Source organism: Sceloporus occidentalis, unplaced genomic scaffold (genome assembly GCF_023333645.1).
Source record: "Sceloporus occidentalis isolate IW3139 unplaced genomic scaffold, rSceOcc1.0.p SCAF_1, whole genome shotgun sequence".
NCBI classification, from domain to species: domain Eukaryota; kingdom Metazoa; phylum Chordata; class Lepidosauria; order Squamata; family Phrynosomatidae; genus Sceloporus; species Sceloporus occidentalis.
The window spans coordinates 177408570-177421404 of record NW_028316981.1 but is presented as its reverse complement, the minus strand read 5'-3'; the positions used below and the strand labels follow the sequence as shown (position 1 = coordinate 177421404).

Here is a 12835-nt window from a genome sequence, read left to right as displayed (position 1 = left end):
AAGCCTGTGCTCTGGGAAGTTGGGGTATGTGGTTCTCTTCTACTTCTGCCCTCCCTCAGCAGAGAGCACTGAGGTTTCCTGTTCTTTACCGTCCTCCTTTTTTCCTGCTTCATGTAGGAAGAACTCGATTGATGAGGAAGAACTGTATCGTGGACAGCCGGGAGTCTGTGGCCTTACCAATTTGGGCAACACTTGCTTCATGAATTCTGCTTTGCAGGTATTATATATAAGCTGTTAACAGGTAGGGCTGATATGATGATGGCAAACCCTCTGTTAGTGGAGGGTTGAACAGTGAACAAAATAAGGGTTGTGTTTGAGCTCTGCCTGCATGGGCTGCATAATGTCCTGGTACTGCAGCTGTTGCAGTTACAGGTCTGCCCACAAGTGGGCAGTAGAGGATCAAATCTTGGTGCTGCCTCCTGGAAAGATATAGGGCTCCTCACTGATTGAAGGGAGAGATCTTTGGTTCTGGGAAGCTAGTTGGATTTGGGGTTGACAGGTCAAACTGGGAGTAGCTATCTTTTTTAAAATGTCTTTTTAAAAAAATATGACCTTAAAAATAGAGCATGTGCACACGTATTATACAGGTTTTGCCTTGTTTTTTCCTTTCTGGCCACTAATTGCAGAAATAGAGGAAAGGTAGATTAAGACTTTGTGGTTGTTGTTAGCTACCTTTGAGTGGACCTCAACTCATGGTGACCCTGTGGATCCCTGTTTGCCTATTAGTTTGGCAATAGTTTTAACCCATCCCTTTTACATATAACCCATTCTGCTCTTAATAAAATTGAACTATACTTTGATGCATTTTTCCCTAGACTTCTCTGTTCTGCCAGACTCTGTTAAGGTTTAGGGCAACACCTCTGTGTTTTTGTTGACCCTGTGGATGAGACATTGCCAAGATCTCCCCTGACCTCCACTGCTCTGCTTAGGTCTTGTTGATTCATGTCTGTGATCTCCCTGATTGAGTCTATCCATCTGGCATGCAGTTTTCCTCTCTTTATGCTGCCTTCCACCCTTACCAGCATTATTTTCTTTTCCAGGATCTTCCAAAAATTATGACAATTGTTCTTTCTACTTCTAATGATTCTTTCCTCTGTTATTACCCTATTTTTCTTAATGTCTATCTTAGTTTTCCTTCATACTTGTTCCTTTATACTTGTATATACTTTGACTGGTTTGCCAGCCTTTGGGCTGAAATAATGTGAGACACAGTTAACTTTAGTAAATTTATTGGCAATCAATGGGAACAGCTCAGGAGACCTTCCTAGAAAATAGTTCTGTGTGGGTCAAAATTTGGCTACTGCAACCTTTTTAAAAGCACCACAGATCTGCAAGGTGCTCCCCTGACTGCAGGCTTATAACACACAAGGAAAGAGGGACACAGAGGGAAGATGAAAAGAGGCAAACACAACCACAGTGTCTTTTTAGTTGTGTAGTGCCTAGTATGATCAAACTGAATGGAAAACAGTTCAAGAGGGGGAGGAGGAAATGTCATTGTTAATTTCTCCACTGGGCAAACAGAGTGGCTCCCAATATTACAATTCTGCTTCACTGAAAGGGAGTGGAATGCTTCAGGAAGATGCAGTTTGACTTTGTGTGTCTTTGAGAGAAAGAATGAATGAGATAAGCTGAGTGGAGATTCAGAGATTGTAATCTTGTGCATGCTTGCATGATTGCTTGGAAGTGAGCCCCTTGAAGACAATTGGGTTGAGCTGTGAGTAGTACATCAAATTGTACTGCAAACCTAAAAGAGGTGTTGAATTTGAAGAGGACTGAGGAAAGTGAAATGGGTTCTCTGAATGATTCTGATTTTGAGCATAGGTGACTGGGTGACTCCTTGGCTCTTTCAGTCTTCATGAGTCTAATTACAAAGATCTTCCATCTCAAGGGTGGAAGATTAAAGCAAGTGATGCTGAGGAACTATGTAAACCAGTTTTCCATTATGCTCAAGGAACACTATAGCCAGTTCTCTGCTATAGAAAAACAGTTTTGCAACCTGCAGAAATTACAGTGAGTGGTGTTGGTGGATGCCACTTTTCAGTCCCTTGCAGCTGCCACACTAGCCCTTGAAAACAAAACCAGTAGTAGTCAGAGGTCCACTCTTGCTTCGGCAAAATCCTCTTGGGCAGGTTGACGCATGGATGGGCTGTGAAGCAAAATCTCTGCTCCTAGAATTTCTGGGAGTAGAAAAACTGGTCTCCTACCCCTCATGTTTGATGGGAGAGTGGAGTGGTCTATCAAGAGTTTTGAGGACTATATAATTATCATCCTGAACTACAGGATTTCCTATATCTTGGTTACTCTGTATAAATAATTTTCAGCTATGTGGAGGTTGAAGGGACCACTCAGGTTCTGCTGCCTTGCCTCTGGAAATCCTGATGCATATACAACCATATATCCCCAACTTTTGAAAGTTCACTGCATACCTTTAAAACACCACGTATCTGTTGTTGTTGTTTTAAAAAAAGCTGTCTTTCTTAAGATCCCAAGTAAGCTCTTTTTGTTCATACATAGTTTCATTCTGGAGTTGGAGTGTGGAATACCAGCTTCTCCCTGTATAACATGGCTGCCCCTTCTCTCTTTTAGTGTCTCAGCAATGTGCCTCCTCTTACTGAGTACTTCCTCAACAATCGCTATCTGGATGAGCTCAACTTCAGTAACCCCCTGGGCATGAAGGGTGAAATTGCTGAGGCCTATGCTGACCTTATCAAGCAACAGTGGTCTGGTCACCACCGCTCCATTGTGCCCCGCATGTTCAAGGTGAGCCTTCTTCTTTCCTCTTCTCCCACCCCCTTTCCCCCACTAGTGTGGGGTTAAAACCCGCCATTTGGTATCCTTCTCTCCTGCAGACCAAAGTGGGCCACTTTGCCTCCCAATTCCTTGGCTACCAGCAGCATGATTCCCAGGAGCTTCTCTCCTTCTTGCTTGATGGGTTGCACGAGGACCTCAATCGTGTCAAGAAGAAAGAGTACATAGAGCTAAAGGATGCAGCAGGGCGGCCGGATGAGGTAAACTATGTGTGTATGGGGGGAAGGGGAGAGGAAGGACTAAATGGGATGTTGATTTTCACTCTGGGATTCAGTCTGTAGTATGGGTTTTCTTTTTTCCCTTTTTTTAAAATGGCAATTTGGAAATGAAGCTAGTCCAAATGTGCATTTTTCTGCCTGTTATCTCTCTAGTGTCCATTTTCTTGGCACATCGTGCTTCCATAGCTAGATTTTGGTATGCTTAGATAATTTTGTTGACTTTATCTTCAGGGCAGTCTTGTGAAGCAGCTAGGGCCCTTTCACACTACACAATTATAGTACCATTTTAGCCATCATAGTTGCATCATATGGACTCTTCGGATTTACAGGGGAATTTATGATTTTTACCCAGAGAGCTCCTGAAGTGCCTCACCAAACTATAAATCTTGGAATGCTACAGGTTGAGTCCATGATAGTGGAATTGTAGGGCTACAGTTGTGTATTGTGAAAGGCTCCTCCTCATTTTGCCTGATGTGAAACAATCAAAAGCTGTGGTTTGGTGCCATGGTCTAAGCTTGTTCACTGGTGCAGTCTAGGATTTTCAGGGTTTAATGTCACAGCCACAGCTCCAGCAGTGGAAGGGGCACCACCTAGTATGTGGAAAATCTCTGCATTGGTGTGGGATGGAAACAAAGGAGTGACAGCAAAGGTCTCCCTAAAGCCTGGTTTCTAGGCTAGCTTTCTCCAGTTCAGTGTTCTCCAGGTGTTATGACTGTTGATTGTATTGGTGGGATTAATGGGTGTTGAAATCTAAAACATCCAGAGCATACAGTTGTGAGGAATTATGGATTTGGCTGGGGCTGAGAAATGATGTGAAGGTGGTTGGGTGTAATATGATTGGGCTTTGGAGACTCTGACCAGTGCACAGAGCCTGGTTGGGGAGTTGAACCCTTTGCTCTTTCAATGTTTTGGTCCACAGCTCCCATCAGCCCCATCCAGCATGGCCAGTGGGCAAGGCAGAGGTGGGGAGAGTGTCCCTATCTTGCTGCATCTAGAACCACTCAGGCGCTCTAAAAATAAAAGACCACCACCACCAACAACAACCAACCCCTCCCCCCAAAACCTAGTTCCCTGCCTTCAGGCTTACAGTTTAATTAAGACATGACACACAAAAACAGGGATGGTAGTGAGGGAGATTTAGTACAGCAGTTACTATCTCTTTTTCTCCGAGGTTGGGGCAGTGGCAGTTGGGATGGAGGGAGGCCTTTCATCTACTTCTGGGCCTAAGCATAATAAACTTGTGTGTGCTGCTTCTTCTCTCCATCCAAGGCTAGGGCAGTGGCAGTTGGGATGGAAAAAGGGCCTTTTCTCTGCTGATATCATTGTATCATTATCATCATTATATAATTGCATTATATCATTACTAGTCACACTGGAAGTGATGGTGTGGTTCACGGTGGTGGTGGAGAGAATACCCACTGGCCTCTACTCAGTTGCCTGTCCCTGGATAAAAGTTCATAAGAGCATAAGTCCTATAGTATCTGGAAGGCTGTTTCCTCACTCCTGGAATAGTGGGTGAGATTGCCTGGTGTAATTCTGAACTGGAATGAACTGGGGCAGCCCTTTGTATTGCCAGTTACTTAGACTGGGAGTGAAGTAAGGAAATGAAATCTCATTTGGATGCCCCGAATGGGTCTTTCCAGGGGACACTTTTACTCTCTGGAAGACACCAGTGTTGTTTTTCCAGGCTGTAACCTTAATGGATTTTTGAAACTCTCTCTTGAAGCAATTCAGGGTAACTGACTGACAGAGTGCATCCCATCTTCCTCTCCCCGTTTGCATTTTTCCACAAGCTGGCAGAAGAGAGTGTGGGCTGACTGATCAATTGCCTTTGGGCTTTCAAGACTTCAGAGATAAGAGAGGCTGCGGGAGGGAAGGAGGGGTGGAAGATGCTGAGAGAAAGCTTTACCCTTGAGAGGGCTGATGGATGCCTCTGCCCTTTGGGAAAAAATGGTGCTGCTGTTTCTAACCTTTCAAGAGCTAATTCTATGCTAAAAAAATCTAACTCCTCCATTTGTGGGTGTATAAATGTTCGAACCCTTGACAATAGTGTGTGGTGTGCTGAAGAGAAAGGGTGTAGAGACTCTCATGTTTTAGCTTTTCTTCCTCCTTCCAGGAAGTAGCAGAAGAAGCGTGGCGCAACCACAAACGGCGCAACAACTCCATCATTGTTGACATCTTCCATGGACTCTTCAAGTCGACACTGGTGTGCCCTGAATGTGGCAAAGTTTCTGTGACTTTTGACCCTTTCTGCTACCTCAGTGCTCCCCTCCCTGTCAGCAAGGACCGGGTGATGGAAGTTTTCTTCGTTTCCATGGACCCCTCCAAGAAACCGGAACAGGTACCAGTCAGCCTTTTGGAAAGGGTTGTCAAGCAGAGGAAGACGTGAGTCCTGAGACTTGTGGGAAGGACCAGGGAGCCCATGTTGAACATGATGAAGACGGCCCTGGGTTTAATCTTTAGCATCTTGAGAGGGTTGGTTGAGGAAAGGCATCTGTTTGTGAACCTGAAGAGCTGCCTTCACATGGGGCAGGAAATGAGACTGAACTAGATGGAAGAAAAACTCTGGCTTCATATAGGACTCCTTCTTGTGTTTGGGAAAAGGAGGGAAAGAATACAAAGACACATGCAGCCAGTAGTGGCCAAATGAGCCTATTTCTGGCTGGGGGAAGAAAAGAGGCATGGAAATCTATAGTTTTTTGTGGGTTTTTCAGACTATGTAGCCATGTAAGGGCTGTTCGACAGTGGAACACACTTCTTCAGAGTGTAGTGGAGTCTCCTTCCTTGGAGGTCTTTAATCAGAGGCTAGATGGCCATCTGTCAGGGATGCTTTGATTTGGATTTCCTGCATGGCAGGGGGTTGGACTGGATGGCCCTAGTGGTCTCTTCCAACTCTATGATTCTATGGTTCTAGAAGAGTTTCTTCCTGACGTTTCGCCAGCATCTGTGGCTGGCATCTTCGGAGATAATAAACTCTTCTAGAACATGGCCACATAGCCAGAAAAACCCACAAAAAACTATGGATGCCGGCCATGAAAGCCTTCGACTTCGCATGGAAATCTGTCTCTAAGGCAATTCTCTTCCCTACTGCTGATAGATTCAATTTCACAGGAGCCTGGCTTTTGCTTCAGTAGACTAACTTTCCCCCCCACCTTCCTTTTTTTTTTACAGCACAGACTAATTGTCCCCAAAGCTGGGAAAGTGCTTGATCTTTGTTGTGCCCTCTCTAAACACACGGAGGTGCCAGCTGAGCGGGTGAGTTGGTGGCAGGAGGGGGGCTGGCACAGGCAGTGCTTACTCATGCCTCAATAGACTTCAGGAGTGCTCTTTCTGTTTCCCCTCTGTAGTGACTGCCTTTTTCTCCATTTCTGCTTTTCTCCCTTTTTTCTCTCTTTCTCAGATGATGGTGGCTGATGTATTCAGTCATCGTTTCTACAAAATCTACCAGATGGAAGAATCCCTCAGCTGCATCTTGGACCGGGATGACATCTTCATGTGAGTCTAAGAGCAAGAGACTCTTATTAGTTGTATCTGGAGTTATAATACTAGCATATGGAGAAATAGCCATCCCCAAACTGGGTCCCTTCAGATATGCTGCTGGGCTACAGCTCTCACTGTGACTCTTTGGATGTTGTCCTATCCTGACTCTCATTTCTTATAGTTAAAGGTAGTTAAAGAAGAACCTAGGCAAAAGGGTCCCTAATAAAGTTCCATCATAAACCTTATTGTATATATCCGATGGCCTATACAATACATAGAATAAAACAAAAATAGAAATGTATACAAAATTAATATAATCATTTTAAGAATGTTAGACATAACTTTAAAACTAGTTTAGCAAAACCCTGTAAAACCAGCAAATTAAAAGTGTGAAATTCTCATCTATATTAGTATGTTCCTTATTAAAGCTTGTACGCAGTTTCTTAACAGCCAGTGCAGTTTGGGTTACTGAGTAAGTAACAAATAGCTGCATATCAGCCCAAGAAAGTTGAGTTGCCACAGACACTACATGTTTTTGTGCCATGTTGGTGCCTTTTCTTTTCTTTCAGGATATCGCTTTTGTTTGTGGAGTGTTCAGTTGTCTCTAAGTGTTCTTTTCTGTCTGTGGTTATTTCTGTTCTTATTGAATCCATGAGGTTACTTTCTTATGTTTTGCCCTAGGATCTGCTTGGTTTGGAACCACTTTAAGATACATGTAGCTTGCCCTCTTCTCTCCTGCATAACATCCATCTCCTTCTGCCATCAGATATGAGGTGTCTGTGTCCCCACTGGAGGATCCAGCCACAGCTGATGCTGTGGTGCTTCCTGTGTACCTTCGGGAGCATGCCCAAGGCCGAGACTACAACGACACCTATTATGGGGTTGTGCTCTTTGGTCACCCGCTCCTGGTATCTGTGCCACGGGACCAACTCTCCTGGGATGCCATCTACCAGCTCCTGCTGCATCAGCTCTCGTGAGTAGCTCCCAAGGTGCTGACCTGTCTCTAAGCCTGAATCATTGCCTGATCACTCTTTGCCCCTGTGTATCTTGCTGTGAAGGGGCAGTGCACAAGTATATTTCCCTAAAGCAACTTGTGGCACTTCAGAAGTTGCTGGACTGCAGCTCCTATCATCCCTCACCATTAGATGCACTCTGCTAGGTCAGCTGAGGGACTGTCTAGCCCACCATTCTGTTTCCACACTGGACAACCATTTACCTTGGGAAAAATCTGTAAGCAGGTCACGAATTCAACTGCACCTTTGTATTTCCACGTTCCTGAGCAAATGTTAAGCAGAGCCATAGTGAGGGTGATATATTACAATTCTGTCCTCCTCACTATTATCCAGGCTTGCTGGGGCTGTGATGAGAATGGAGTCTCTCAGCAACATCTGGAATGCTAAGGGTTCCGTACCTCTGCCACAAAACATCTGTTTATAGTTTAAACTGAATGGCTTGTTCTGCTCAGGATGACTCTGCAGCCAAAGTCCCTCTCTATCCCAAAGACTCCAGGTAGCTTACTGCTTCTTATGCTTCTACTCACACAGAGCAGTTCTGCAAAATACACTATATCAGTGGACCTTAATCTTTCCAAACTTGTGATGTCAAAACCTTCATTGTATATTTGTATAATGGCAGTAGGATTTTTCCAGCTCTCAGCACTTCATGTTACAAGTTTGCAGCAAGTCCTGACCCACCGGATATCTTTGGGTTTACTCAGCATTCAGAAACTGCTGACTGCTGTGGGAACAGCTTCCCACTTTCAAACATTGAACTTAGGTGGACATTCTGCACCCTGACAATATACATTTCTGTTCTATAAAGAGAGAGGGAGGGAGGTATTCATCACATGTATGGAGGGGCACTTGGCTCTCTTAGAAACACATGTTTAGCCCAACAGGTTAGAAATTGTTAGAAATACTAATAATTGATGCAGGCCAACCGTGCCTGAATCAAAGAAATCAAATTAATTTTTTAATAGTTTGCAAACTGATTTTGACAAGGACACAAATACCTGGCAGCATGTGATGGGAAGAATGGCTGAATTTTATTAATTAGAATTCTCCCCATGAAGCTTTCCCACCATCTGTTTTTGGTCCCCCCCCCCCCCCCCCACGCTCCTTTTGTTGTATTGCTGCTACAGGGGAGCTTGTTCTGGCAGGCCTTTCTCCTGCTTCTTCCTTTGCAGGCTAAAGCTGGGAATGACCCCCATCCTTCTTTTGCAGCCGGTACGTAACACAGCCTGACTCTGAAGAAGAGGATGAACAAAGTGAGGAGGAAGAGGAGGAGGATCTCTACAATAAGAGGCCCAATGGCCTGAGTGAAGGTAAGTGTGGCTGGAGAGAGAGCCTGGGGGAAGGCAGAATTCAGAACTGACCTTCCTTTTCTGTCTGCCCTCCTTTTATGAGCCCATTAGAGCTCTAAGATCGTCCGGAGAGGCCCTTCTCTCTGCCCACTGCCCTCTCAGGTTCGTTTGGTGGGAGCAAGGGAGAGGGCCTTCTCGGTGGCTGCTCCCAAGCTTTGGAACTCCCTTCCTAGAGAGACCAGGATGGCCCCATCCCTGCTCTCCTTTCAGTGGCAGGTAAAAACATTTTTATGCCATCAGGCTTTTATAAACGGATGAGGGTTGGGCTTCTAAATGCTATGCAATTTAGGCATCAAGGTTTGTCTATACTTTTTAATACATTTTAATGTTTTCAATGTGTAATGTGTCTAACTTTTGTAATTATTTGTTTTAAAATTTTGTTTCTCATACTGTTTTTAATGTATTGTTAGCCACCTTGAGCCCCTATATTGGGAGAAAGATAGAATAGTAGTAGTAATAGTAATAGTAATTTTCCCCATGTTCATTTTGTAGGGGAGGAGGAGGACGAGGAGGAGGAGGAGGAAGAAGAAGAAACAACGGTAGAAGGCTCCACTAGCCAGGAACCCAGCTTGGAGGTGGAGGAAAAGGTCTTGGATGGATCTGTGGGAGAGGAAGGGGCTGGAGTAGAGGGGAGACCCAGCCCCGACCCATCTCCCCATCAGCACTCCCAGTCCCCCCAGACACCTTCTTCTAGCCCCAGCCCCCCTACAGCCAACCAGGCCAAGCGCAAATGCCGACTGCCACAGAAGCGACAGAAAATTCTCTTCACCCTCCATCACGTTAATTCTAATGGTACCAGCGATCGAATGGCCAGCCAGGATGAGGGCAGCACTCTCTCCTTCAACTGTGAGTCTCATTTCTAGGGGGAGAGGTTGCTTTCTAGTCTACTTATGGTTGTTGGAGGAAGTCCTGCTGCCACATCAAGAAAGAAGTTAGAGAGAGTCCCTACCAGGTTTTATAAGAACTCTGCACAGAGGTGGAATCCTGAAGCTAGTCAAGAGAAGCCTGGGCCTACCAAAGGGTTTAAAAGATCTTTCCTCAGATTTCTTAACTTAAAAAGCAAAAGCATCTGAATGAAATGCTCATTGCTTAGATGCTCAGGCATTGTTTTACTCAATTGCTTCCTTGGAGGTAAAGCCACTCACCCTTCAGTATTCTAGCTAAGGAGTGCAGAGGTACTGGGTGGATAAACAGGTTTTAGAGTACTTTTTGAATTAAAAATAATTTGTGTATTAAAATTTAGTCAAATGAATACTACTTGTGTTTTAAGTTTGTACTGTATTACATAGACTTATGGCGGCCCTTCGGTTGTACACTTAGCACTTCTGTCCTCTGGTGCAGAGACGGGCCTGCTGAGATCACTGGGTAGGTGGGCAAGAAGCCCCTGGAAAGATCTATCCCATTAATCTATGACCTGAGGAGTTTGTTAATAAGAAGATCCGGTAGAAAAAATAATATTATAAATTTCTGAGTTTCCCGCCAACTGGTTGAGATCTCTTCTCTTACAGTTTTGTACTGTTACCTAGTGATATGGTTTGATCAGCACCTTTGCTTCAGATGTGCCATGCTCCAGATTAATCAATAGATTAAGAATAGATTTAAAATAGGAAAATTATATTTGTTTGGAGCTTTTCTGGAATTTTATAAGTGACCCCTCCCTGACCCACCCCAACACCCACCATTTCACCTTAGGGTTACCATGTGGCCTCCTGTGTTAAATGTAAAGGTGAGTGCCACCTTGGCCTCTCATGTTACGTTAAGGGAGCTGAGTGTCAGAGAGGGAGTATGTGTGTGCTCTCCTTGTGGACAACCATCTCTGCTTGCTTTATGGAACTCTCATGCTCAGCTTGGCCATCTTGTCTCCCTAAATTCCAATTTCTTCCCCTTTGCTCAGCCCAACCCTATCTTGCTATGGATTGGGATTCTGAAATGAAGAAGCGCTACTACAATGAAGCTGAGGCTGAGGTAAGTGTGAGAGGTGTACTGGGTTCCTGACCCCTCTCTCCTTCTCCTGAGCCCTCTTCCAACTGTGTGCCCCTCTTCTTCAGGGTTATGTCAAGCATGACTGCATGGGATACATGCTAAAGAAGAACCCAGTCAGACTGCAGGAGTGCATTGAACTATTCACCACTGTGGAGACACTGGAGGAGGAGAACCCTTGGTGAGAACATGGGACTCTGGGGGAGTCACATCCAAGCTAAGAGAAATTCTAATGCTTCCCTCATGGACTCCATTTGAAACTTGTGTTTTGTTGCCAAGGACAGTTGCACACATAGGAGCGGTTGGGCTACATCTCCCTCTCTGTCATTCAAGCTCAAGTTTGATTGTTGTCCAACTGGTCACATTAATTTCACATCTAGTGGTGTCAGTTGTACTGAACTGAGTATGGGACCCAGTGGCCATAGTCTAGCTGGTTTTAAACAAAACTGAGCTAGCTTTTAATTCTAAAGTACTGAAGTTGGAAGCAAACCATAGGAGCTGTACACAGACTCAAGGACTATTAGTTCAGATGCCAACCCTTGGGAGTAGACCTTTCTGTGATTCTAGAAGCCTTCTGATATTTAAAAACAAACAAACAAATAGCGTGTAACTTATTTTGAAGTTTATAATGGAATTATTTAGCCCCCATCCTCGAATCAGTGGTAGTAGCAGTATTGCGCATATATATATATATATATATATATATATATATATATTCTCCACCAAATATATATATATTTGGTGGAATATAAACGATTACATAAAGAAAAAGTGAATGAGTGTTATACATTATATATATATATATATGTATGTATGTATGTATGTATGTATATATATAATAAATAAAAAGATAAGAAATGCAAAAGGATAATAATAGAAAGAATAAGGTGAATTGAAAAAATCCAGTCGAGATCCTACCACCCAGGTGAATATATTATCTTATCTATACTAGTTCTTTTATTTTCTTCTAAATAACCCAAATATTCAAATAATGCTTATAAACTTAATCCTAATGTTGCTAAGGCCTGTTACAGACTGCCCAAATAAAGCTGCTTCGGGTCTCTTTGGAGGTATGCTATTTAAATGATGCATGGGTCCTAAGAGTCCGGAGGTCGCGCCAAAGCCACACTCCATTCCTAAGCACTGGAGGGCAGCTTTGGTGCAGCTTCCGGACTCTTAGGATGCATGCATCATTTAAACAGCATACCTCCAAAGAGACCCGAAGCAGCTTTATTTTGGCAGTCTGTAACAGGCCTATGCCTCATCTTAAGTCTTTAACATACTCGATAAAGGGTTTCCAAGCTCTTAAAAAGTCATTTATACCATTGCCATTAACAAAGTTAGCCCATTTTTCCAGTTCAGCAAAGTCCATCATCTTTTCCAGTCATTCTGAGATATTCAAAGTCTTCTCCCCCCCCCTCCCCAATTTTTGGCATAGACTAATCTTGCAGCTGTAACCATATAATATAATAAAGGTTTATGCTCTTTCTCATCCTTATTTTCAAAATCAGTCATATTTAATAAAAAACACTTTGGGTCTAAGCGCGACATCTTTATTCAAGATCTTTTGTATAACAGAAGTACTTTTCATTCAATAATTCTTAGCCTTTTTACACATTTACCAAAGGTGGAAAAAGGTCCTATCTTCTGTTGACCCAACACCTACTATTAGTCCTTTTATACATTTCTGCTAACCTATCTAGGGTCAGATACCACCTAAAGAACATTTTATAATAATTTTCTTTAAGATCATGACTACCAGTAAATTTAAGTTCTCTTACCCATATCTTTTCCCACCAAGTCATCTGAATGTTGCATCTTAAATTTTTTGTCCATTATACCATACATTCCTTAACCTGTTAATTCTCTGTATTGTACTTTACTAATACTTTATATAATTTAGTTATACGATGGGCTCTTCCCTTATGCAGGGGATCTGTTCCGGACCCCCCCCACCAAAGGGAAATCCTGCATATGCTGGAGCCCC

The 12835-nt window shown here is 43.6% G+C and overlaps 1 protein-coding gene across 3 annotated transcripts in view; it reads left to right on the top strand.

The window, feature by feature from the left end:
• USP11 (ubiquitin specific peptidase 11) overlaps positions 1–12835 on the top strand; it is a 31080-nt gene that overhangs the window by 11765 nt on the left and 6480 nt on the right. For 2 of the 3 annotated variants that reach the window (XM_089483323.1, XM_089483340.1), the window contains exons 7-17: positions 118–217; positions 2587–2760; positions 2850–3008; positions 5143–5367; positions 6198–6281; positions 6427–6521; positions 7273–7479; positions 8729–8829; positions 9361–9714; positions 10763–10833; positions 10917–11029. In XM_089483323.1, the coding sequence (XP_089339449.1) occupies positions 118–217; positions 2587–2760; positions 2850–3008; positions 5143–5367; positions 6198–6281; positions 6427–6521; positions 7273–7479; positions 8729–8829; positions 9361–9714; positions 10763–10833; positions 10917–11029 (1683 nt within the window). The remainder of the gene's footprint in view (positions 1–117; positions 218–2586; positions 2761–2849; positions 3009–5142; positions 5368–6197; positions 6282–6426; positions 6522–7272; positions 7480–8728; positions 8830–9360; positions 9715–10762; positions 10834–10916; positions 11030–12835) is intronic. The other variant, XM_089483332.1, reaches the window with a different exon arrangement.